This window comes from Mustela erminea, chromosome 12 (assembly GCF_009829155.1).
Source record: "Mustela erminea isolate mMusErm1 chromosome 12, mMusErm1.Pri, whole genome shotgun sequence".
In the NCBI taxonomy this organism is placed as follows: domain Eukaryota; kingdom Metazoa; phylum Chordata; class Mammalia; order Carnivora; family Mustelidae; genus Mustela; species Mustela erminea.
This window is the reverse complement of record NC_045625.1, coordinates 81,489,528-81,514,235: the sequence shown is the minus strand read 5'-3', so window position 1 is coordinate 81,514,235 and position 24,708 is coordinate 81,489,528. Positions and strand designations below refer to the sequence as shown.

The 24,708-nt window shown below is 43.1% G+C and overlaps 1 protein-coding gene across 19 annotated transcripts in view; it reads right to left on the bottom strand.

Moving 5' to 3' along the window:
- The window catches only part of TRPM3 (transient receptor potential cation channel subfamily M member 3), a 785,382-nt gene that overhangs the window by 191,604 nt on the left and 569,070 nt on the right, over nt 1-24,708 (bottom strand). For 9 of the 19 annotated variants that reach the window (XM_032308281.1, XM_032308298.1, XM_032308285.1 and 6 more), the window contains exon 7: nt 13,699-13,773. The exons of the other annotated variants lie outside the window; for them this stretch is intronic. In XM_032308281.1, coding sequence (XP_032164172.1) covers nt 13,699-13,773 — 75 coding nt within the window. The remainder of the gene's footprint in view (nt 1-13,698; nt 13,774-24,708) is intronic. 19 annotated transcript variants of the gene reach the window in all.

The following is a 24,708-nucleotide window of genomic DNA, read 5'->3' as shown; positions in this document are numbered from 1 at the left end:
GTAATTACTATATCTTTTTGCCACTATAATTCTGCACCTAAATTGATGCTTCGGAAAGCATTTGGAGATACAAAATACCGCACCAACTCTTAGGCAGCGAAAATAAAGCCACATACAACAAGATGCTTCCCTTGTGAACGCTCACGGTTCTTGAGTGGGAAGGAAGTTCCTGGAAAGACGGCTGGGGTCTTTCCTGGTGGTGGGGACTTCCCAACGTATAACTTTCCAATTCCCTTTAGGATTAGGCAGTGGGAAAAGAATACGAATTTCTTAAATGTCCTTTCCGGCCATCACCAATTCCTAGGGCATTTCCCTTACTGATATTCAGTGTAATGGGTCCCCTCCCTATACAGTCCTTCCTGTTTACAGCTAATGCCAGTATGCCAGATAAACACACACTGTGTTTTATTTTGCCATTAAATCTCAGCGAATTTGGCTGGAGACAGGTGGTTGGAGACAGGTGGCTTAACAACCACCGAAGATACAGAGTTCGAGTTAATGGGAAAGCCTCTCTTCGTGATCAATGATTGAAAGCTGGTGGTGGCGCTTTTCTTTTCCTGGGGACCGAGAATGCAAAATCTATGAAACTAATGTGGCAAAACCCTTTTTGTCCAGCCTCTTTTCAATCCTGTTGAACTCATTTATTTTAAGCGTTATCCATGCTACCGGTATTTCATGGGAATGCTGGCCTAGCTCCCAACGGCTGGCTTTTCTTGGAGATTTTCTTGCTTTAATTTTCTGTCTGGTCATCAGAGAGCCAAGGACAGACTGGGAAGGTGCATGAGTGGATTAAGTGAGGCATCCTGTAGGCCAGCCATGGTACACTGTGGCACGCATACCACACCACATGTGTCATGTCCTCAGAGAACTGACCCCTCCATCGAAGGTTGGCCTTATTTGGCTTCTTTCAAAGCTGTTGGACTAGAGGTGGATTTCGGAGCTGCAGTGGGCCACACTTCCCTTCCTGGAATTGGAGTGGAAATCCCTAGGCCTGGAGTGAGTAACTATAAAGTGGGCTGGTGAGAGTGAAGTCTCTGTGAGCTGTGGCTCTGGTGGGATCCTAAAGGGCGTTTACCCAAGCCGAGAAGAATGTATGTGGGAAGAAAGGAAGGGGCAGAGGGTACCATGGAGAAGGGATTATATGACCCGAGTGAGGGGAGTGAAAGGGTTTGTGGTGTGGGTGTGTAAGTGAGAGACAGAGAGACAGACAGAGAGAGGGGAGAGAGATTTATAATTAGTCAGTATTTATAAAACACGTAGAACAGAGTCTGACACTTGAGGGCCATATGGTTAAACAAACACATATAAAGATTCTTATTTATATTTATTAAGCTTATACAAGATTTCTACTTTAAGTATATGTAAATATTCATGAGGAGGAAAGAAAAATAAATGCATTTCATATGTTTAAACCAAAAGTATGCTCTATAAATTATTTGAAACATATTTTTCCAAAGTTTGAATGTTCTCTCACACGGACCAATAATAAGCTTAGGAAGACAATTTTTATTTTATTTTATTTTTTTAATCTTGTATCTGAAAGGCTAAAACTTTCTGGTTTGGGGTAGGTGACTCTTTCTGGAGGGGGTGTTTGGTGACTTTTTGCATTACTCCCCAAATGCCTTCTGCTTTGGGCCTCTCCTTGGTGCTTTGATCAGCTTAGAAAGCCTTGTGAGTTCTGTGGGTTGGACAACAATGTAAACGCCAAATAACAAAACCCATAAACTGACTCCAAGTCTATTATATGCTAATGAAGTAACTTGGCCTTTGACTTCGTCAATGGGAAACAGCCATCCCCTCATGGCCAGCCAGCTCTGATTGAAATATCCTGCTAGTGATGTTCACATATTGTCAGGACATCCAAGTAACATTCTCTGTGAATCCTTTCAATAAAAAGGGACCAGCCAGTCCCAGGGGCTGCGGGGCAAGTATTACTTTAATAAAAGGAAAGAGCCAGCGTTTTCTTTGAGGCCATTGTTTGCAGGCTGAATGTTTTAATGTGATTGATCTAAGTCTACAAGAAAAGTCGCCCAGACAAAGCTAGAGGCTTCTTAGTTTCTACTCTGTTCAAAACCCACATCAAAAGGTATCCCCTGCCTTCTCAAATGTAAGGTAATCAGAATGGTTCTAACTTATTTTACTTTACAATACTTTGCCTATCCTCCCCTATAAATGTGCCAGGATCTAGGTCCACAGCCAAAGTTCCTTTGGCTTCTTGGTGGAATTAGCAGGCAGCAGAGCAGCCCAGGGAATTACGGATTGAACAAAGCCTGGAAAGACCAGGCCCCCAGGGCAGGACAGAGGTGGGAGGAGGGGGAGGCGGTAGGAAAGAGAAATATTGCAGGTAATGGCAAATGGTGACACGTGTATTAATTTGCCCTTCCAAAAAACAAACAAACAAAAACCCTCTTTGTCTCAGTTAAGACAGGCTGCGATTACTTCTTCCCACCCCAAATTCCTCTCCTTAAGGAATGTTCTCTTTGACTTACTGTCTGTGAAGAACTCATACTCACCCTGCAGTTCTCAGGTTCAAAGACAAGTCCTCCCGAGCACCTTCCCCTCTGACCCCACTGGGCAGAATGAACCATTCGCACTTGTGTTGCCTCGTAGCATTTGCTTTTGTTAAACGCCCATGCCAGTGAGTATATTTTATAACTTTGTCCATCAGTGACTTGGTTGTAAATAAAAACATTCTCACAGTACCTTTCATCCCGGAGGTTTAGTTCATTACTGACATGTCTGGGCACCTCTTTCCTCTTCTAGGTAGGCTTATCTTTGTATTCCCTGCATGTCACCCAGTGCTCCACACCGGGTAGTTGCTCACTAAAACTCGGGGTCCAGGAGGGAGACGGGAAGGCAGGACACTGCATTACCATCAGGTGGCTCCTGATTTCTTGGAGGTTGAATGACGGTGTCATTATTTCCACATAAAGTTTTAGATGTTTTCTGACATAAGCAATTTCCCCTCAGTCCACTGGTCTGAGTTCCAGGGCACTGAGATCTGATTTGAATTCTCATGAAGTCAGGAATTATTCCAAAGGCCTCGTTCCTATGCTCATTGGTATGCTCACCAGAAGTGCATCCTGATTTCCCTGCTCCAACAACCATCACCCAGGCTAGTTCGCACCATAAACATCGTCTTCTCTGGAGCCATCTTTAGAGGGTTATAGACAAAAGCTCACACCTTTCACATGTCCGGTGAGGCTCCCCGGGTTCTGGCCCCAGACTTCATCTGCAGCCTTATCTCCCTCCCCAACCCTCTGTCCACCCTAATTCTGATCTCATCAGACTATCCTCAGGATCCGCCATGGAAGATTCCTAGCCGTCTTAATTTTTAGAGCGAAGTACCTCTCTCTGCTTCCAGTTTCTTGAAGAAGAATGAGGTCTCCCAGCTTCCCCGGGGGCCCTGGACCTACAGCTGTGTGTGCTGGGGTGGGGGTAGGGGGCTAAAGGCTCCTTGTGGGATACTGACTGATCTGGGGGAGCCATTAAGCCCATTTGGCCAACAGACTTAAAGCCACATCTGCTAACTTGCCCAACAACAGAAACTGGTATTTTAGGTCCCATCAAGTTCTTTTTTTATTTCTCAAATTGTTCAGCGTTTAGCTGAGGAAGACAGGTGCTATTTGCTGAGGTCCCTCAGAGACTGCCAACTCCATCTTCAAAGTCCAGCTCAAATGTTACTAATTCCTGAGGTAGTTCCTAGCTCCCTTGGGTAGCATTAATCATTCATTCCTTTGTAGTCCACCATCGATTTGTTTTTCTTCTACAAATCTTTTGGCAATTATTTTATTCTGTCTTGCTTTAGTGAAAGGTTCACCCACTAGATTTTAAATTTCTTGGGACAGAAAAATCCCTACCTCCATCCCTCTTAGACAACGTCCTGGTTTCCAAAGTGCTTCACACATAGAAGCTAGTTTAAATACTTGTGAAATAAAACAGAATTAAAATGCACCATATCTGGGGTCTCGACCTTGGGACCAGCACAGCTGAAGGGACAGGAATAAATTGGTGATTATAAAGGGACTGAGTGCCTTATCTCAATTCTATTGATGTGTCCTGCTGACAGTAGAAATGATAGCCATAAATGGCTTCAAAGTGGCCTCGTGCTGGCCTTTCATAGGTCTTAACTAATGGGACCCAGCAGTAGTCAGAGACCTAGAGAAGAAGGTGCCGAGTCACCCAGAGGGATGCTCACATTTCGCTTGTCCTTTTGGATTAGGTCTGGACGAGTCCAGATTCTTAGCGACTCAAAGAGCCAATTTCGGTTCAGCTGTCTTGTACTTTTAAATTGAAGGCTCATTGTTTCTCAGAATTGGACCCAGCTGGAGTGACAACGTGTTCTGGCCATGGAGGGGGAAAGACATAAACAAAGGTTCACATTCTTCTCTTTGCTGGGACGACCGCCACCAGAGCTATTACTTCCTCCAGATAAAACGAAGACAGAGCGACATGACTGAAATGACAACCCGATTCTGTTCTCGCTGAGGGATGATTCAGCCGTGAAGGTGCTGTGGGCTAAGAGTGACCTTCATTCACCACCAAGGTTATTAAAATAACCGACTGTTCTATCCTACATGAGACAAAGGAAGTATTCTGATTATTTGGGATCTAGTAATGGCTTTGAGTCCAATTTCTGACCAGCAGTTGGGAGAAATGACAAATTTTTATTTGATTACTTGGGCATCTTTTCTAAAAGACAATGTGTCACGTCTAATCAAATCTTTACTGTGATTAAATGCTCAGTGAGAAATACGAATGACAAGGTCACGAGGAACCTTCTTTCCCCTGGTTGCAAGTTTCTGTGTGGACGGAGGACTATTAGGGGAACACACCTTGCCCCTTGTCCTTCCATTACTCCTCTCCACATAGAAAATTGAGTAAATTGATTGGTGGTGACTGTGTGTCCATGTCTCTCTGGTGGATAGAATAAATCTACTTAAAGTCTCCCATTAAAGAAAATTTGGTTTCTTTCTTCCTTTACCTCCACGGACCAGTGCCAGTCACTGCTGTTAGCAAAGGTGTCTTTTATAGACACAAATTTCTTCTCTGAGTGGCTGTCTGGAGGCCGAAGTAAGTAGGCAAACCCTTTTGGCTTTCACACTAAGTCATTATTTCCAACAACTTCACCATTAATAAAATCGATATTTTGATCTCCATCTGCCTGACTCTGGGGTCCAACTCTCAGTCAGTTTCAGTCTTGTCCCATCGAGGGTGAAGTATAATTTATTGGGCTTTCCTGAGCTCCAACACCATGAACTACAATACCCTCCTTTCTCTTCCTGGCCTTCACTTTGTAGCACAGCATCCAACAAACTCAAGCCTCTGGTTCAGACCTGTGAATGTGAAATTATCTTTCAAGTGCAAATATGGCCTTCTCTGAAAGACAATTTTTTAAAATGTTTTTATAGCTCCTCAGAAGGAAACAACAGTTACAAAATGCTAAAATCAAACAAACGAACAAACAAAAAAAAACCCCCAAACAACCCTAGTTGTAAATGGAGCCCAAACAAGGTCATTTATGAATTTCTGGGTCACTGTGAGTGATCTCATGTAGTAGAGTCTGCTCAGCCAAATGGCTGAAGGCAGTTTCTTTTTCTCTTAGGGGAAGGAGTGGTTGCTGAACACCTACCGGCTATGGCCAGCAGCCAGGTGGGTTGCACTGGCTTACTCAGTCTACTCAACAACCCTCTGATGGAGCTATTATTATCCCCATTTTATAGTTAAATAAACTGAGGCCTACAGCATAAACTGCCTATCTGAACTGGGTTTCAAACCGAGGCCTGTTAGGAAATGCAGAGTCTGGACACTGTACTCTTCTGGGTTGTCGCTCACAGGGGTGACCATATGATTTAGCTCTCAAAGGCCAGGATGGCTCAGTGGGCACCTGGGTGGCTCAGTGGGTTAAAGCCTCTGCCTTCGGTTCGGGTCGTGATCCCAGGGTTCTGGGATCGAGCCCCACTTCGGGCTCTCTGCTCAACAGGGAGCCTGCTTTCTCCTCTCTCTCTGTCTGCTTCTCTGCCTGCTTGTGATCTCCGTCTGTCAAATAAATAAATAAAATCTTAAAAAAAAAAAAAAAAAAAAAAGGCCAGGACATGTTTGCAAGGGAAGGGGCCACCCATCATGAATAGTTTTTCCGGGGTGACAGGTCTAAGCCAGAACTATCTTGTCCGGGATAAACCAGTACATAGGATCACTCTACGTCTCTCATGTCTTAGCATCTCAGACTAGTTTCTGGAAGATTCTAAACATGGATGCCACCCTCCGATATTCAGAAAGGGGCCCGAGTCTGCTCGCTGTTCCTTTACTACATCGCATCCAGGCTTAATAAGGCCAAGCCTCACTGCCGCCCCTCTCTGATTCCCTGGGATCAGGTTTCCAGCTCCTTCTAAACCATAGCTGTTCCTAGTCACAGATACTCCTTCCTGTTAGACTCTTGGAGGGAAGAAGCTCCAGAGAAGGATTAGATCATTAAGCAAAGGAAAATAGCACCTACAATCCAGCAGCACCTGCATAAATCCTGGAGGGGGAAAAATATCGATTTAAAGTTTTTCTCATTCTAGCATATCCTTGATGGTGCTGAAAACAAATCCCTTCTACTTTTCTCTCGTAAATAAATGCCTCATTACATTCTATTACTTAAACACATTGGAGTGCCAGGATGAGGAATCAGCAGACAGTCATGGCCCAGGGGCATCCAATAGTGTTTTGGGTCCTTAATCACTCTCTCCTTATCCTATTCTGTCGTGTCTGTGTGAAAACAGCCGCTTGGCCTGTTACTACTCTGCCACAACTGTCTGATCGCAATAATAAGTGCTAATACCATCATCCTAGAAAGGGCGTGACCCTAATGTTTTGGATAAGAAAGTGGCCCCCTAAGGACTGTTCTTAAAACCCTAATGCTAATGTACAAAGAACTAGTTTGTGCATTGAAAATTACTACCTGGAAAGCTCCGATATACACTGCTCAATAGAAAGAGTCATTGAATAATTTAAAACAATATGTAATTGATATCAACATATAATATTCCATTCCGTTTCTTACAGCGGTAACATTCTGGAATAAATCTATTTACTTTGAAAAAAAATGCCCGTTTCAAGTCCTTAGCTTTTCTGGTCCGTATCTGCTTTTCTAGTCTGTATCTGCTCTAGCTCATGGCTTTTGAGAGTAGCGTGTTCAGAATCACCCAAAGCTTCCAAGGAGGTCTAAAATGTGACTTGAGGATGTGCATTTCCAACAAGCTCCCAAGTTCCTGTAGCTGCGGGTCCACAGACTACACGTTGAGAACCACCGTCCAGCATGAAGCTCTGTGTAGAGGAGACTCCCATCTCCGAAAAGAAGTGAAATCTAAGATGTGTCTCTTGGGGTAACTTAAGATGAGAGCTCATGGAGTAGGTCCCAAACACGCATGTTATGTTTTCAGTAGTTTATTTTAAAGTCCGAACTAGGGTCAGCAAACTTTGCCTGAAAAAGGCCAGATAGTATTTTCAGCTTTGCAGGCCAGACAGCCTCTGTTTAAGTCGTCAGCTCTGCCACTGTAGCATGAAGGCAGCCAGAGGCGGTACATGAATGAGCATGGACGTGGCCATGTTCCAATAAAGCTTTATTTACAAAGACAGACGGCATGCTGGATTTGCAAAGCCCATGGGTTCTAGTCCGCCAACCCTTAGGTCTAACTAATGTGATAAAAATGATTCCTATGAGGCAACATCTGTTCGTCTGCCAAGACTGAGTATATCCATGATCGATGAAAAGCTATTTCAATGAAAAACGATTATATTCATATTTTGTTTTCCATTTGTTTCTCTTTCTCCTTATTTCCAAAAGGGCCCACTGAGCTGTCTTTCCTTGGGGAAAGGTGGCATTGCTGAACTGAGGATGAACTCACCACATGGCTTTTGTTAAGAACCCAAGCTCACTAATGTCCTGAAGAGAAAGAGGAGAAGGCAAGTGTCTCTGATGGGGACAAGTGGGAGCTGATGGGGCAGGAAGAAGGGATTCCCAATCTCCCCCAGTGGTCAGTTCCTAGGTCTCTTCTGACTTGAGCCAGTTGGTCATTCCTTCCTCTTGGAAATATGTTCTTTACTTGTAAAGAGGAAATATGTCCTTTACTCTTCCTTTCCAGACAGCTCCGTCTCCTTACTCTGCTAGCGTCTCCTTGTTCATCTTTGAGGGTCGCTTGTCATCTCCCTGACCTCTGGCAAGACAGACTGTCTTAGGAACGAGTTCTTGGTCCTCGGCTGTCCTCTCTCCTCTCCTCACACACTCCCTGGATGATCTCATCCACCCACCCACACGGTTTCATATCCTGGCTCCACACGGACAACTTCCATATTTCCATCTCCAGACAGAATATCACCACTGAACTTGAGTCTTGCACAACCTTGCTCCTGTGGTCATCACCACATGGACTGTGAGATGCCTTCTATCAGACATGCCCAAACGTGAGCTTCTGATATCTCATGCCGGCCATTGTCATCCCCACGGTCTTCACCATCCGAATAAATGGCCACACATTCTTCTTGCTGGGCAGTCCCCCCCCATAACTGGACTCATCTTTTCCCTTTCACAACTTGTAGCTAATTTAATGGTACATCTTGTCTGCTCTTTCATCTTTGAATGACAGCCTGAATGATACACTTCTCACCTCCGCAACTATTGCCACCCCTCGTCTAAGCACCTCCAGCTCCTGCCTGGGTTACTGCCATGGTCTCTTGACTGTGGTTCTACTTCCACACGCGCTCCCTGTGTAGCTACTCAACTCAGTAGGTAAGGCGATGCTGATGAAACATACAAGACCACGTATTCCTTTGCTCAAAACTCTACAAGTTGCTATTCCGTACAGGGTGAACACGGAAGTCAAAGTTGTTACCCTCCTCCCTGGATCTGCCCTTGTTCCTTCCCCGAGTCCTTTCCTGCTCCTTTTCCTCCCTGTTCCATGCACATGGCCACCCAGGCCTCCTGATCTTCTCTAACCATGGTGCCCACGTTCCCGCCTTCGGGCCTTTTCTTTGCTGTGCTGGAAATGGTCTCCCCCAAGAGGTCCCATAACTCGCTCCCTCCCTTGCTAAGGTCTTCATTCCAGGGAGGCCTCCTCCACCACTCCGTAAGATCGCGGCTCCCTCCCTGCACTCCCTTTGTTGGCTTCTCTGCCTTACTTCTTTCCCTAACACTTACCACTATGCAATATATTACATGTTTTACTTATTTATTTCCTGTTTCCCTCCACCCAAACGCAAGCTCCAGGAGGGGACAATGGGCATGGACATGTGACCTGAGGGGGACTGCCATGAAATGCACCCTGGGGCTCTTCTCAGCACTGGAGCTCCAGAGGCTTCTTTCTGCCTGGCCTGGAAGGGACCACGGAGGTCTGGGTGGTTGCGGTAGCAATGGCGACCGTGGCTGAGGGAAAGTAAGAGGCCCCTTCCCGATTTCCCAGGTACGCTATACGCCCGAGAGAGAGCAGGAGCGGAGAGAGGGATAAGACAGGAAAGGAGTGGGGGAAAGGGGTGTGCGGGGGCGGTGGGCAAGGACAGAGAGACCTAATAAAGACTGAGAGCAACTTCACTAAAACCAAATGGAAAGTGGGCTGGGAACTGGACTTATTTGAATTAAGGAAAATTTTTATTATGTGACATTTCCTACATACCCAAGTTTATGAAGCATAATTCATACTCACTACAACCATTCTTATTACTTGAATAACAGAAAGAATTAAGTGGACAGAACAAATCTTGCTTGGTGCCCGCCATGAAAACCGAATCTAGAGATGGAAATACAAGGGTGAGAACTCTCTCCCTCTCCCCCAACTCCTGATGTGGCACGCCATGCTTCATCGTCTTTTTCAGAATCTCCCCCGCGATTTCGTAATATGCATCTGAGTCATCCTCACTTCCTGGGTTCTCCCTCTTGGGTGGAAGCAATGCGGCTAATGAGGAGAGGTTCAGCTCAGATTTGTCTGATGACCAGAAAAGCTGACTCTTGGATCCTCACTGCCCTGGTTGCCCAAAGGTGCACCTGTTTTGTTGTGTTTTCTCATCCTCCCTCAGTCCAGCAGGAATTGCCCACAGAACCCTGTATGGATGCCAAGACGCCAAGGCTCATTAGCCAACCAGGGCTGTTGGTTCCTCTGCCTGAGACTCAGGACCTCAGTGTTTCCCCACAGCGCAGTGGCATGTGGAACTCTATGCAGCTTTTGAAATCTGGCGTCCTCACAGAACAGGGACAGCCTGTTCACTGAGGGGAAGAGCTGCTTGTTTGTTTCAGCTCTGGATGCCAGAAAAGAAAAGGAAAAAAAAAAAAGAAATCAACTGTTTGCCTATTTGGCTGGTATTCGGGCAGAAAATCTCTTATTTTCCTTTCCCCCCACCCCCCCTTAGGGGTTAATCTCTTTTGCAGAGGGTCTGAGATGAAAAGATGTGTATTCTCTTACAACCTCTGGCCATTTTATTCCTGACACCTTGGGAGCCCTATTTCTGGTCACTTTTCAAGCCTATCTGAAATTGACTTCACTTTCACAGCCATCAGTTTCAATGATTTTGAAAGGATCCAACTGATATTCGAAGGGAGAGGCAGATTATTTTAAATTCTGGGAAGAGGCTGTAGGGGTCCCATGATAAATTCCCTGGCCTTACAAGCAAATTAAAATCTAATCTCTCTCTCTCTCTCTCTCTCTCTTTTTAAGACTCCTAGAGAATGAGATACCTTATCCTCTCTAAATACATCCCACTGTAAAATCATTGATTATGGCAGAAAAGTACTCAGTCAGCACAAGTTCTGGCATTTACTTCACTTTTGCCTAACTTTCTAAAGTTAGCGACGCATTTCCAGTGAATGGTGGATCCTAATCTAGGCTGAAAAGCAGCCACGGGCAATTCCCACTTTAAATAAGTGGGGGGAAATCAATACTTATTTCTTTTTCTGTGTCAACGGAAATGAAGAAGCCACCACGGCGTTGGCTGCTACAAAAAATACATATCCTTGGACTCTCTAAGTTCATATGATGGCCACGATTTAACAAGAATCACAAGTCAACAAGGAACACAGTCAGACTTCCAGAATACAAGCATTCATGCTCACGACAGTCTGAGGTGTTCACGACGGTCTTTGCCGGTACATGTCCCTATTCGTTTCTCTTCCCTGAGTCTGTCTGTGTTACTGCTTTATTAGGAGTCCTTCCTTGTAGCTTTCCACATCCAAGCTCCTCTATTACATCTTTATGTCAGGTTGGAAATCAGAGCTAAAAAGAAGGCCAGAAAAACATGGACTGATGTTTACAATAAAGATTTATTCCGCACCGACCTGCCCATACCAGGTACTGTGCTAGGGTTGCTGGGTAACAAAGATGAGGAGGACTCAGGCTCTGCTCACGAGGAGCTCACAATCTGCAGGTGACGGAGAGCAGGGCAGGCAGGCACAGAAGTCCTGGGTCAGAGGAGATACGGCCTCTTATTCGGACGCTCGCACAGTGTGGAGATGGGGATTAGGGGGTGAGTAATGGAGCCTACAAGAATCACAGTGTGTGTGTGTGTGTGTGTGTGTGTGTGTATGTGTGTGTCTTATGATAAGATTTCACCAAAGAGAAGATGTTCAAGCTGAGGCTTGGAATGTAGGTTTCTGTCAATAACTAGAGTTGGAAGAGGGTGGAATTTCAGCAAATGTCAAAACAGGCAGAAAACACATCCGACGAGGTATGTCATTATGTCATTTATGGGAAACTGCAAGGAGCTTGGGATGGGTGCAACAGAAGATCCAAAATGCATGATGGAAGGAGAAACTAGAAACACAACAGATGAAAAGAAACGGAAAGACTTTCCTTTAGCAGTGAACCCAGAAGGGGTTGGGTTAAGAAGATCAGTTAGATCTGACCAACAACAAACAGCAGATTGTGCTGACATTGAGACCAAAATGCCAAATATTTGCAACGCAAATCTTTCTAATCTGAAAAGAGATCTCAGCCTCCTTCTCTGAACTAAAAGAAGCTAGGAGATCTTATGGAATGGTGATCGTTCCCCAGCTGGACTCACTTGTTTACAGGGACATCCCCTGGCCCTGAACAAGTCATTCTAGTGCATAAAGGAGTGCTTTCCTAAAAGAGAAAAGGCTCCTAGCTTGACCTGGAAAATGAGTCAGATAAACAAGTCAGGCAGCTACCTAGAAACAGGCTTTGCTAATGTTAATTCTACATCCCCAACATCCTTCTTTTGACTCCAATATTGTCTTGACTGACAAAGGGGACGTTTTAGTACCATGACAAACATTTCAATGACAGCCAACTTGTATCAGGCCATTTCAAAAGATGAAGAGAGGGCAGATGTTTACGTGGCATTGTCTTCATCACACAACCTATTCTTTTAGAGGGAGAATTCTTTAAAGGGCAGAAAGCACTTCAAACAACACGTTCAGCTGAGAGTGACTAAAAAATGGCAGATCACCAGAGTCCAAAGTGAAGTGATTATGAATTTGATATTCATATTTTGATGGTCTTTTACTTGACTGGTTGAGTCTACAGGTAGTAGAAAGTCCAAATGATTGGGCTGAACAGGTTAGAACATCCACAGAGGGCAATGAAATGTCCCTGAAATACATGTAACTCACCCGGAGGAAGTTTAATAACATCTTTTTCAAGTCATGTGGTTTGAACCCAGGGCTGTCATTCTGGGGGAATATACATTCATTATTTCTTAATTCCAGGTCTCCCTGGATGAAGTTCTGCTATGACCCTGAGCCCACAGAACTCTTACTGATCTCATGGAACAGTTATGGGCTCAATGATGGAAATTTTCATGTCATGGTCACCCCAATGCATTTGAAGATGGTGCAATGATCAACAAAGATGCCAGTGATGACAATTGAACGTCCCTTTGCCTTCCCAGCCTCCTTCATATATTCTCAGGCATAGGATGACAAAGGGAAGTCCACGAGTCACATGAAGAAAGACGGTAGCCATGGGCACACGATCAGGAGCTCCTCTGTTTCTCTTCACCCCACCCTCCACGCCATCAGCCCACCTTCCTTCCTCCTCATTCTTTGTTGCTCCTGTGAATTCCTCCGCCACCTTGCCACTAACCACTGTCTTCTGCCCAAAGTTCTGCTGCTGATGAATTCCAACTGAACCAATGTTCTACCCGTGTGGGACATGGAGTTTATGTTCCAATAATTGCTGAATGAAATAATAACCCCCAAACCCTCCAAGGTAACAAGATTTTAGGGGAGTGTCTTTTTGAGTGAAATAATGCTTCCTTATGTAGGGGGAAAGGAACAAAGGTTCTGGAATCACATGAGCCTGGTTTGCACCACTCTGTGCCACTAACTGGATTTAGAACAAGGGCTTGGTTACTCTGAAATGCTGTTTCATTGACTATAAAAAAGGAAGATAATAATCCCTACCTTGAAAGGTTGCTGTGAGTATTAAGAGAGATAGTAATGTATGAATGCCTAGCATGGTGCCCGGAACATACCGGGACCTCAAGAAATGCTTAACTCCCTCCTCCCTGTCTTACTACGGGGGATTTTAGGATGATAAACAATAGGGAGTAACTAATCTCTGATGGGGCTAAAAGTCTAAGAAAGAGATAAACAACAGCCTTAGGGAGAGAGAGCGTTAGGAATATCTAAAGGAAACGAATGGTTTTTATGGTTAATTTTCTTGGTTGGGGTTTAAGAGAAGATTCAGGTTGTTCATTAATTATACTTACCAATTGGGTCTAATTGGCAACTACCCCAAAATGAATAAAACAAGCGGGAGTCAAGAGAGAAAAACGGCAGGCATCCTGTCAAAAAATAAAATCTTTGAAATTTCTACAACCCAGTGGTTGAATACACATTTTATTACAGAAGACAGACTCACCCAATTTATAAATGTGTGCACGCAATGGAACTCTAAGTCGCACATTCAGACTTTCACAACGCATCACCAGCCCCTCTGCACTGGCTCTACCACGTCTCCTCACTCTACTTGTTGGGTCCTTCAAACCAGCGTCCCCTAAGCTGGAGGAAGCATCCCTTGTGATTCTGCTTTAGCCTAGGTGACTGCTCTGGTGGTCAAAGGGTTAAAGGAGGCACATGTGTTGAGTACTCCTAAGGATGCTTAGCCTTCGTAAATCCTCAAGAAATGGCTCTGGCCGTTGTTATAGTGATTCTAATCACAATTATGAATCTGGCTTTGTGTTTTCCAAGACTGAGCAAAAACCAGATTGTCTCCTCTCTCCTTTTAAAGACACTTGTCTGTTTTTTGGTTTTTTTTTTGTTTGTTTGTTTCTGGTTTTTTTTTTTTTTTTTTTTGGAGCCATGTGTCTGTATTCAGGTGACTGGCTTACTCTTGACCTAAAAGGAATATTTTTCCCCCCATTGGCTAATGGACTTAACTTCTTTTCCTTTTAAAGAGAAACTGAAACGAATGCTGATATATGACTCAACATGCATATTATTTACTGAAAAAATTCCATATGTCACTCTTTTCTTTCTCTCACCGCCAAGAAAATGACTAATTAGATAGATACAGTCATATATACATTATCTATCCATATCATGTATCTGCGGCTTCCTTCCTTCCTTCTATGTATGTGTGTATGTATCTATCTACAGAAAAAGTCACCAAAGCCATTTCGTTATAATAGGATTCCTTACTGATTTGGCTGCATTATCCCAAACTGGGAGGTAAATTTAATTATAATATCCTGCCTCAGGAGGTGTTAATTGACTGAAGAAGCTAGCAAGGGTTAAGATGATTCAGTATTTCATTTCAAACCTAGGCCTCAGAGGACAATCCCACGAACAGCTGTTTCTGCCCCTCTGTTTCTTCCCTAGAAATGATATTTATGGAAGCCCCCAGATCCTCAAGTTATGTCTTCTGGTCCCAGCTTCCTAGGATCAAGCCAGACTTCCAGAGCAGCCTCACTGGGGGCAGTGGCTGGGCAGAAGGTAGCTGGTCGGTGAGAGACACAGTAGGGTCTTACCCACTTTTATGGAATATTACTTGGTGATTCCTCATTGTCCACAACCTGGCTGAGCTGCCTTTTCGTGAGAATGTATCCAGTGGGCAAAACACAAAGAAGCACAAAATGTAAGGGTCGGTTCCTCTGGATTCTTAAGAGTTTATAAAATAATAAGCTAAGAGTAACTACTGTGTATTTTCCAGAAAGTTACCAATTAGCATGTTCCTGAGAACACAGATTCAACTTGGGAGCATACGCCTCCCCAGGCCACTCTACCACTGTGCACAACAATTAGCCTGCTGGCTAGGCACTCTGAGCAAAGCTGCAAAGAGACAACAACACAAGCCCTCCTGGAAATTTAGCACAAGCATTTGGTTACGGAACCAAGCACACAACCGGCTGAGCTCTGTCTTCCCCGCAGAGTGAACAGCACCGTGGTATTTTCAGCTCGTTTCTTCTTTCCTTCCAAATACCAAACTCTAACTAACAAAAGTGAAAATGACATTTTAGTGAAGATTAACCAGATTCGTTGAAGATTTGTTGCGTGATTGAGAACGGAAATGTCCAGCCATCTGGCATCGGTTGACTGTGACTCCAACTGTCTTGTTATTTCCTTGATTACCCTTCTGGGCATGATGGAAAAAGTGGTTTCAAGGAGGAAAAAGGGGACATAAAGGGCCAAGGATTTTGCTTCCAATGAGGCTGATGTCCTAAGGACCCTGCTTTCACTCCTTGCTGGGGAGCATGGAGAACCTTTCCTAATCTGGGTTCCCTGGTGTTGTGCTAAATTGAGTAAGAAAAGTACCTCCCAAACGAACACATTGACTATGCTGAGCAGCAGACTTGAAGTGTGGTGTTTTGAGCTGAGATCTGTGCCAACTAATGCACGGAAGGAAAAGGGGCAGGATGTGTGATGGTCCAAGGGGGCTTTCCTACCTGGTATATATACTTCATGAACTACATGAAGTATATATATATACACACATACACACACACACACACACACACACATATATATATAAATATCTGTATAAATATATATAAATAATAGTGTATATATATAGTGTATATATATGATAATAGTGTATATATATGGCTATATAGAACCCATGAAATGAGCAGCTTTGTACCTGCCCCATCTGTACATCTCTATACATGTAATTATATCCCAGTTATCATAAATTATTCTATAGTTCATCTTTATGCCTGCATGGTGAGGAGTATCTGGAAAAAGAAAACAATGAAACATATGTATCTTTTCCTTATGATCTTGTTATTTGTCTTCCCTAAAAAACTAACCACTAGGCTGTTTAAACAAAGTCTAAACAGACCTTGTTTAGATTTGCAGCTAAAATAATGCAACCAGATAGGCTAAACAAGTTAATGAGAGTAGAACAATTTCAGTTCCACCGCAGGCCAGGCACTCCATTTCTGGATGTCCAAAGCTTTCACCCACATGGTTGCAAACCATCGCTCACATCCCACCCCTCAAAATCTTACTGAAAATACCTCTGCCGCATAGGCCCTTGAACATTCCACCGAGAAATACTCTTCCTCTGAACTCCTGTCCTAGTTCATGTCCTTAAAGGGCACGTAACACTTGCTGCTCATGAAAATGCAGATCTTTGTGTCCCGAGCGGAAACAGCCCCGTGGTGGTGGCTCCGATGCAGGCGGACTTCTTGGCTCTGCCTCTGATGACCAGTCTGATGTCAGGGCAGTCACTTGACCTCAGTTTTCTTTTTGGTCAGTGGGGATAATCAATGGTACTCACTTCCTAGGGTTGTCGTTAGGGGTAAATCATTACGTCCTGCAAAGTGCTTAGAATAGCACTGAACACTGGTTATTGTTCACCGGTTTGTAAAACCCTAATTCTCCAAGTGCACAACTATGCCTTATTTGTCTTGCGAGTCCTGCGGTGCTCTGTATGTCACAGGCGCAGGCGCACAAGCCAATACTGGTAGAGCCACAGGAGCACCGCCAAGGGGAAATGGAACAGAGCGATCGCTATTTATTATAAATGACAGACATCTGACGTTTCCATTTTGCTACATTTTGAAGAGCTGAAGAACTTTAAGTCCATGTTTTGGCTCCAAAGGAAGCATCTTAAAGGGATGGTGGAATAAAGAATACAGCAGAAGCCACTCTTCCTCGTGAGCACCACGATCTTTAACACCAAACAGCTATGGAGTGAGCTACCGGGTGACCCAGCTCCATCTCAGGGAGGAGGACCCTGGGAGAGGGGAGTGGAACTTTGGGGTGGCCAGGAGCATAATGAAGGGAAAATGAACAATTCCAGCTCTGCTGAACTAGACTCACAGTAGAGATATAAAAGTGGGACGTTTTCAGGAGCCCCATTATACTAGGATGTCTGGCTACGGCTGAGGCCTGGGAATAAATTTAGGTTGTTTTGTCATTCACTAAGTCCCAACAGGGAAGATAATTTTGCTTCTGATTTCAGCTACTGTCAAATGGAAGCATCAAATCTGTTACATTGGTCTCATAATTAAAAAGCAAATTGTCTATTTGAGAGAGAGCGAGAGATAAGAGAACGCACAAGCAGGGGGGGGGCAGAGGAAGAGGGAGAAGCAGGCTCCCTGCGGAGCAGAGAGCCCAGGAGGGGGCTGGATGCCAGGACCCCAAGACCATGACCCGAGCTGATGGCAGATGCTTAACAAACATGAGCCACCCAGGCAACCCAGTCACATAATTTTTATACACATCCTTTATATATGACTGGACATATTATTTTGTATGTGTCCTTCACCAGCCTCTTCTCTTAGGTTTCCTGACTTGACTCTATGCTCTCGGATGAAGCACGGGATCGCCGGCCGGTTGAGTAAGCAAGAGAAAACTTGGGGAGCAGAGGTTGGCTCCTTACCCAGAGGTCAAGAATGATATATATACGCTTGAGGGAGGAAGGTTCTGAGCCCATACATTGCATGGACAGGCGGGCTGCTTCCGAAGGTCGCCTTCCTCCTTCCTTCTCTCCCTCCTCCGCTCGCCCTAGTCCCTTCCCTTTCCTTCTTTCCTTCCTTGCACTACAGAAGCTGTAGTTGCTCATTATAAAAACATTGAGAAGTACTTAAAAGCTCTACAAGGAACACATCCGTTCTCATCTTACCTCCACTACCTCAGGTTTCACTCCCTAGAAGCTATGATTTTTTTTTTTTTTTTAGATTTTATTTATTTATTGGACAGACAGAGATCACAAGTAGGCAGAGAGGCAGGCAGAGAGAGAGGGGAAAGCAGGCTCCCTGCTGAGCAGAGAGCCCGATGCGGGGCTCGATCCCAGGACCCTGAGATCATGACCTGAGCTGAAGGCAGAGGCTTTAACCCACTGAGCCACCCAGGCACCGCAACAAGCTATGATTGATAATTATTCACCTGTGTCCTTTCAGATACTTTATAAGTACGTACATATATTGTAAAAAATTTTATAAACATACATGTAATCATAAACACACAGTTGTACTGTTTCACAACAGTTTTTTTTTTTTTAAACTTAGGAAAAAAATACCCTTGGAGATCTCTCCATACGAACCCAAAGAGAGTTAGTGCATTATTCATAACTTCAAAGTATTTCGCTATATGTTTACATAAAATTTAATTAGTCACTTACTCACGAATCTTTGGGTCAAAAATACTATAAGAAATATGAATAGAATAAATTTGTAGAAGTAAAAATATATGGCTAAGGGGTATGCACATTTAAAATTTAATAGAGGTAGCCAAATGAGATTCCCCACATTGGCACACACAAATAATGCCTATTTCTATATACACTTCTTGACAGTAGATAATCGTAAACTTTGTTTTTTGCCAGTGAATAGGCTGAATACATTTCCCTGTCTTAATTCTCATTTCTTTAATTTCGAGCGAGGAAATCTGTACGTTCTTCCCTGTGATCTTCCTGTTGATATATTTTGCCCATTTTTATAGAATTTTCCTTTGGATTTGTGGGTGTCCTTTGTGTATTATGGAAATGAGCCCTCTGTCATGGTTGCAACTATTTGCTTTCCTTCGCCATTTTTTTTTTTTTTTTTGAACTAGTATTTTCTCACAGCCCTTCTAAGCACTGAATTTGTTTTCTACAGCAGCTTGGCTCGTGTGAATGGATGAGTCACGACAGCTCTGAGTTTGGTAGTACTAAAAGAAGAAGTGAGAAGATACCACGGTAGGCAGAAACCAAGGAAAGTAACAGTTCCACATATGGAGTATCTGAAGAGGAAAGGTGAGGTTTGTTTTCAAAGCACCTGCCTGCGGTTTCATCCAATCTGTAAGGCATTAGATCCTCCTGCCTCCATTCAGTTAGGAAGCTAGAAGGTAATTCCAACTGTCTACAGCTCTACCTCTAGGGTTTTATTGAATAACACAAGCTAAACTCAAAAGAAAAACTATGGTTGGATGAACAAGGAATATGCATATCTTGGTCTCTAAAACAAGGTGACCCAATTCACTATTTATTATAAGAAGCTTCACGAATTAATCTTGTTGTAACTGTCAGTGTCCCAAAGAGTCTCAATTCTGTATTTACTGAATTTCAAAACATTTTAAGGGCCCTTTAGATGTTATTAGTTATCACTTAGGGGTTATTAAAATGTAGGAAGATCATATAGGATAATTGGTATAAGAAGGTTTTCAGTCCCTGAGAAACCCATCTGCTCATCAGGTCTCCTCAAATGTTTCTGCAACAGATTGGACGGTGCAGAGGGGGTATTCTTATTCCCTAAGACAGCTCCTTTGTCCTTTTCTCTCAACAGGGCTGAAGTCCTAGTGCAACCTATGGCTTTGAGGGGCTGACCAATCACTCTCCTCCCTACCACCGAGGTGACAGCCAAGTGTCAGTCACATGAGAATTACTTTCCGGGATTTATCTTTGAAACGTTTGTATCAAGAGTACAGCGTCATGGAAACATGGAATCTTTCTGATTTATTTTTAATACTTTGGGATTTAAAATGTTACTAAATGATGTGTAACAAAATTTGTGCCTCCATTAAGGACCCATTATGGGTTATACGTGCGTTATGCATAGCACAGTGTCTGCAGTTACTCTGAGGCGTAGGGGCTCTACCTGAGATAGTTAACTTAAGAAGTTAATGAAATCAGAATGGTCCAAGATAAGCTATATAATTTTAGACAATCTTGTCTCCATCCAGCTGCAAGCAGAAATTGCAATTTCCAGATCCAGGGCAAGACTCTGCAACTACCGATCACGGAGAGACTCACAAGTAGAGAGAGAAAGAGCGGGGTAGGAAGCCTGCGCCACAGGAACTGTTTATGGACAAGGCTCCCCAGTGAACATATTGGAACCGTAACAGGCATATCTCCTCTGTGAGTGGCAGATAACGTTTATCTTATGTGACAACTCCAGCCATTCCTTAACAACAATCTGGAACGCTAATCTGAAAAGAGATGGCAAAAACTACTGGCTATACCTCAGGATCTATTTTTCCCTTCCTTCAAAGTGATGGGATTTTAGCTTGAGATGTATTTGACTAGGATAAAGACTACATTTTCACACCTCCTTTTAGCTAGGTGTGAACGTGGGACCAAACAGTGCCATGCGGGATGGAAGCCAAAATGGTTTGTATGACTTCCTCATGGTGACTTTAAAGGGAAAGGGTGTGATGTTCCCTTGCTCCTTTTTCCTGACTCTTTCTGCCTTGAAAGTAGAAGATATGGAGAGCTCCCATGGACCGTGAAGACAGACTGGAGAGGAAAAGAAAAGGAATCTGAGTTCTCAACTCCATGAGGCCACTACATTAAATCTGGACTCCTGTTCAGAATCACATGAAAATAAGGGAAAAAATCCCGTCTCTTTTAGGCATCCAGCGTTTTGAGTCCTTGTTACAGCAGCAGAACCCGTGTCTTAATGAATGCAAAATGGTTATGAGCTGAATCAAGGCTCGGTGGGAAAAGTCATGCTAGGTTTGCAATGCCAGCTGTGGGCAAGGGACCCAATGGTCTACCAACTCTAACCTCTTACTGTATGGATAGCTAACCTACTCCAAAATGGAAAACTCTCAAAAAAAAAAAAAAGAAAAAAACAACCTTTTAAGTCACTCGTACATTACAGCTTTCCTTGGCTATAAGCCCGTCTCCCTCTCTGTTGTATTGTTTACCACTTCAGGCTTAACCTCTCTGTATTTGGTAGAAATACAAAGAAATGAGACTGACTTAACAATCATAATAAGAATAAAATAAGTAATATGTATCGTATTTAGGATATACTATTTATTTATATATAAATGTCTACAATCCTTTAAAATAGCCTCCTGGAAAACTATATGCTTACTTCAATGATGCTGCCATTACTAAAATATTTTTAGAATTGTTTTGAAGTTGTATATCCACCCATTTCTTATAATAATAGGACTGAACCAAATCACTAAAACTTCTTTCATGCCCAACCGTGACTCTTTATTGAGCACTTGCTATGCCTAACATCGTTAGTTTGGGTATCCGAGAAGTTGGTAATCAATTGAGGAAGTCAATAGTACTCTTTTGACAATCTATGTTAAATCTCCTGCTTAATGTGGTTTCATAATTTAACAATAAAAAAAATACATATAAGGAGTCTATAGTCCAGGGAAGTGAGAAATATATGCCAGAAATGAAATGTGAATTTTTAAAAAGCTCTGCTTCATGGAGTTTTATACCATTGATTTATTCATTCCCTCGAGATTTATATTACTGCCCTGCTCCCTTACTTCCCCCTAGATTCTCAGTAATTTATAGATTAAAAATTAGAGTTCTCTTTGTCTTCAATTTCAAAACTCCTTATTCTACTAGAGCCTTGATTTATTAATGCATTCCTCATTGCAATGCATTCTACTGAGTAGGCTTTTCCAGGAGCCTCTGGGTAAAGCAACCCCCTCTCTGTGTCTGCCCCCACACCAGCTAATAACCGTGGGCTGTGGGCTTTCTCTGAGTCTCAGGGACTCTGACAGGAGAGCTCCTGGGATGAAGCACATTTCTGGAGTCACTGAGCCTGAAATGTAAAGCCGTGGTACTCAGAGTGGGTGCCGCTGAGCTGGAAATACTGATCTACTTCGAGAGTCTTGGTTCTGCCGGTTCTGCCGGTTAAGCAAGTCAGTGTGTCTCTTCAAATGAGTAACAGCTTCCTAATAGCCAATAGGGCAGAAAGGTAAACTCAAGTCCATTTATAGTTTTCGAGTATGCCCGGAGCTTGGGCTTAGACAATGGCTTTGGTCCTCACCCTGGATAGAAGGGATTCAGGGCCAATGAAGTCAGACAGAAGGAAGAACTTCCCAATGGCAAGGACATTAGGATCGGAAGGGCAGGCCAGGGCGGACATCCAGCGCATGCTGTTGGATTCAGAAACCACTGTCCTCACCGGTGGTTAAATATTTTAAACCTCACTGCTAGCTCACTATTGCTGCCTTGTCTGTGTGTCTTTAGACTAGAATAGAGTATCATGGTGTGGTCTTGACACGTCAGGTGTGGGCTATTGGGAAGATTTGGAAAACAGCAAAAATAACAAAAACAACCAAACAAACAAAAAGAAAACTCATGGAAACATATCTGCAGTAGTGTTTCCTAAAGGATGTGATTGGCCTTGGGGGCACCCAGGTCTTCACGTGAAACTGTTCTGCCCAAGGCAGAATATCAACATCCCTGCCTCTTCTCTCATGTCATTCTGGAGCACCAGAAATCGTGTCAACCTGGAGGCCTCCTGATATTTTTAAATGCCTCCTGGGGAGGCCGGGTCACCCTAGTTGTAAGCCATGTTTAAGAATTATCACCCAAATGGTGGTAAAGGAAGGAGGACATCAATGATGCAGCCGTGATTACTTATTTCCGATTATGGAAATTTCATGAGAACAATCTGCTTTAAACTGATGTGTGTCGTGTCATAGAGATGAGCTTTTTAAAATAAAATCCTTTGGAGCCAATAGGACTTTACCAGTATTGACTCACTTTGGGCCTTAGAAGGTTCTATGGCTCATCCTATAACTCGGCGGAAAGGGATATATTTGTTTCCACAATAAGGCATAATTTATTAGGGATGATGTCCTGTACTGTTGGAAGACATTATTCTTCTTATTATTTTTGTTAGTTTGGGTGAGTAAGCATACAATCATATATAAATAGGTGTGTTGGCTTAGGGACTGCATAATAAAACGTATTTTTCCTACAGAATTCTAAATAGCAATATCTTCAAATATCGAATGTGATTATGCTTTATGAATTCTGCCATCGTTTCTGCCACTTTGTTTACTCAGAAATACCAAGCCCATTTTAAGCGGCTGCTTTAGAGAAAGTACTCCTGGTGTCCTCATCAGACGAGGCTATGCTCAAATGTCAGTCAGTACTCTGGGGCAGAGAAAATGTGGAGAAACAAATTCTCTCTCAGGAAAACCCCAACAGTAGCAAAAGTATTGGTTATGGAAACCTAAATCCACCCAGACACCCCCATTAATTAATATCACAAAGTAAATGTATCTATGATGACTGTCACGGGCACATAATCCCTTAGACTGGATTTAGTCTGACATAGATTTCACTTCAGAGCATGGACATGACAAAGTTAGAAATTTCTAGCTTCATAATGAAATTTCCTACAGCCTAAGTGGATGTTCACAATATAATTAGATATGCAATCTGAATAAAATTTTGCATTTGGGCAATCCTAAAACAAAATTCAAATAACAAAAGAGTAACATTTTAATCAAATAGAGCCCAAAGATAACTAGATTTCTCTTGTCTTCCTTCAATCCCCTTTTTGAATAAAATGATAACTTACGAGAAGAAAATTTAAAGTGTAAGATATATTGTGGGATGATTCATGTTTAGCCCGAAATCTGACACCGCTACCAAATACACTATTCAATGGCCCTAACTGAGAGTTACCAATGACTTCTCTAAGACACTTGGATGGCTTGAATCTCTAAAGAAAGGTTACATTTTCTCCATCACACTCTGCTTATTCGGGCAGAAGGAACAACTACAGTGTAGAATACACTTTCTACAATATAGAAAAAGAAAAAAGGGTTTTCTGGTTATTGCTGCAATGGTTAAGATTTTAAATCAATTACTCTTCAACAAATCATGTTAACAGAGGCTTGATGATATGTTCCAGAACATAAATTTGAGCCCTCATTTTTTTCTCTTTGGATCTTTCCATTAACTATAGACATACATGGTTCCTCTTCAACAAGGAGAGCCAGGTCTGATTTGTGGTTAAAAAAACAAAACAAATCAAAACTAAACAAAAGAAGAGAAGAGAAAATACACACACACATACACACACACACACACACACACACACACACACATACATTGTGATGAATTCTCTTGACTCTTGTAGGTTTCAAATGAGAGGGTCTGGTCTCAGGTTGGAACCCATGTCATCCAGGCTATATCAACACAGGACATGGTTCCCTGGCAGTGGGGGACCACTGTACCACCAAGAAGGCAGGAAGCGAACCGGTGTTTCTGGACAGCCACGTGCTAGAATCCTTTCATATGCTGACTCCTATGTCAACTCCTTTAACCAGGGTTCACAGATCCAGAAACAGAGTCTAAGAGAAATGCTTTGGTACTGGTATATTTATGGATAAAATTATATGCTGTCTGGATTTCCTTCAAAATTATCCAGAGGAGGATATAGGTTGGTACGTATAGAGAGATTCTAAGCTTGGCCATGGGCTGGTAAATGTGGAGGTTGGGTGCCAGTCATGGTGGGTTATTATAATCTTCTCCAACTTTTTTGTATGTGAAATGCTTTAACAATAAAAATGGATAC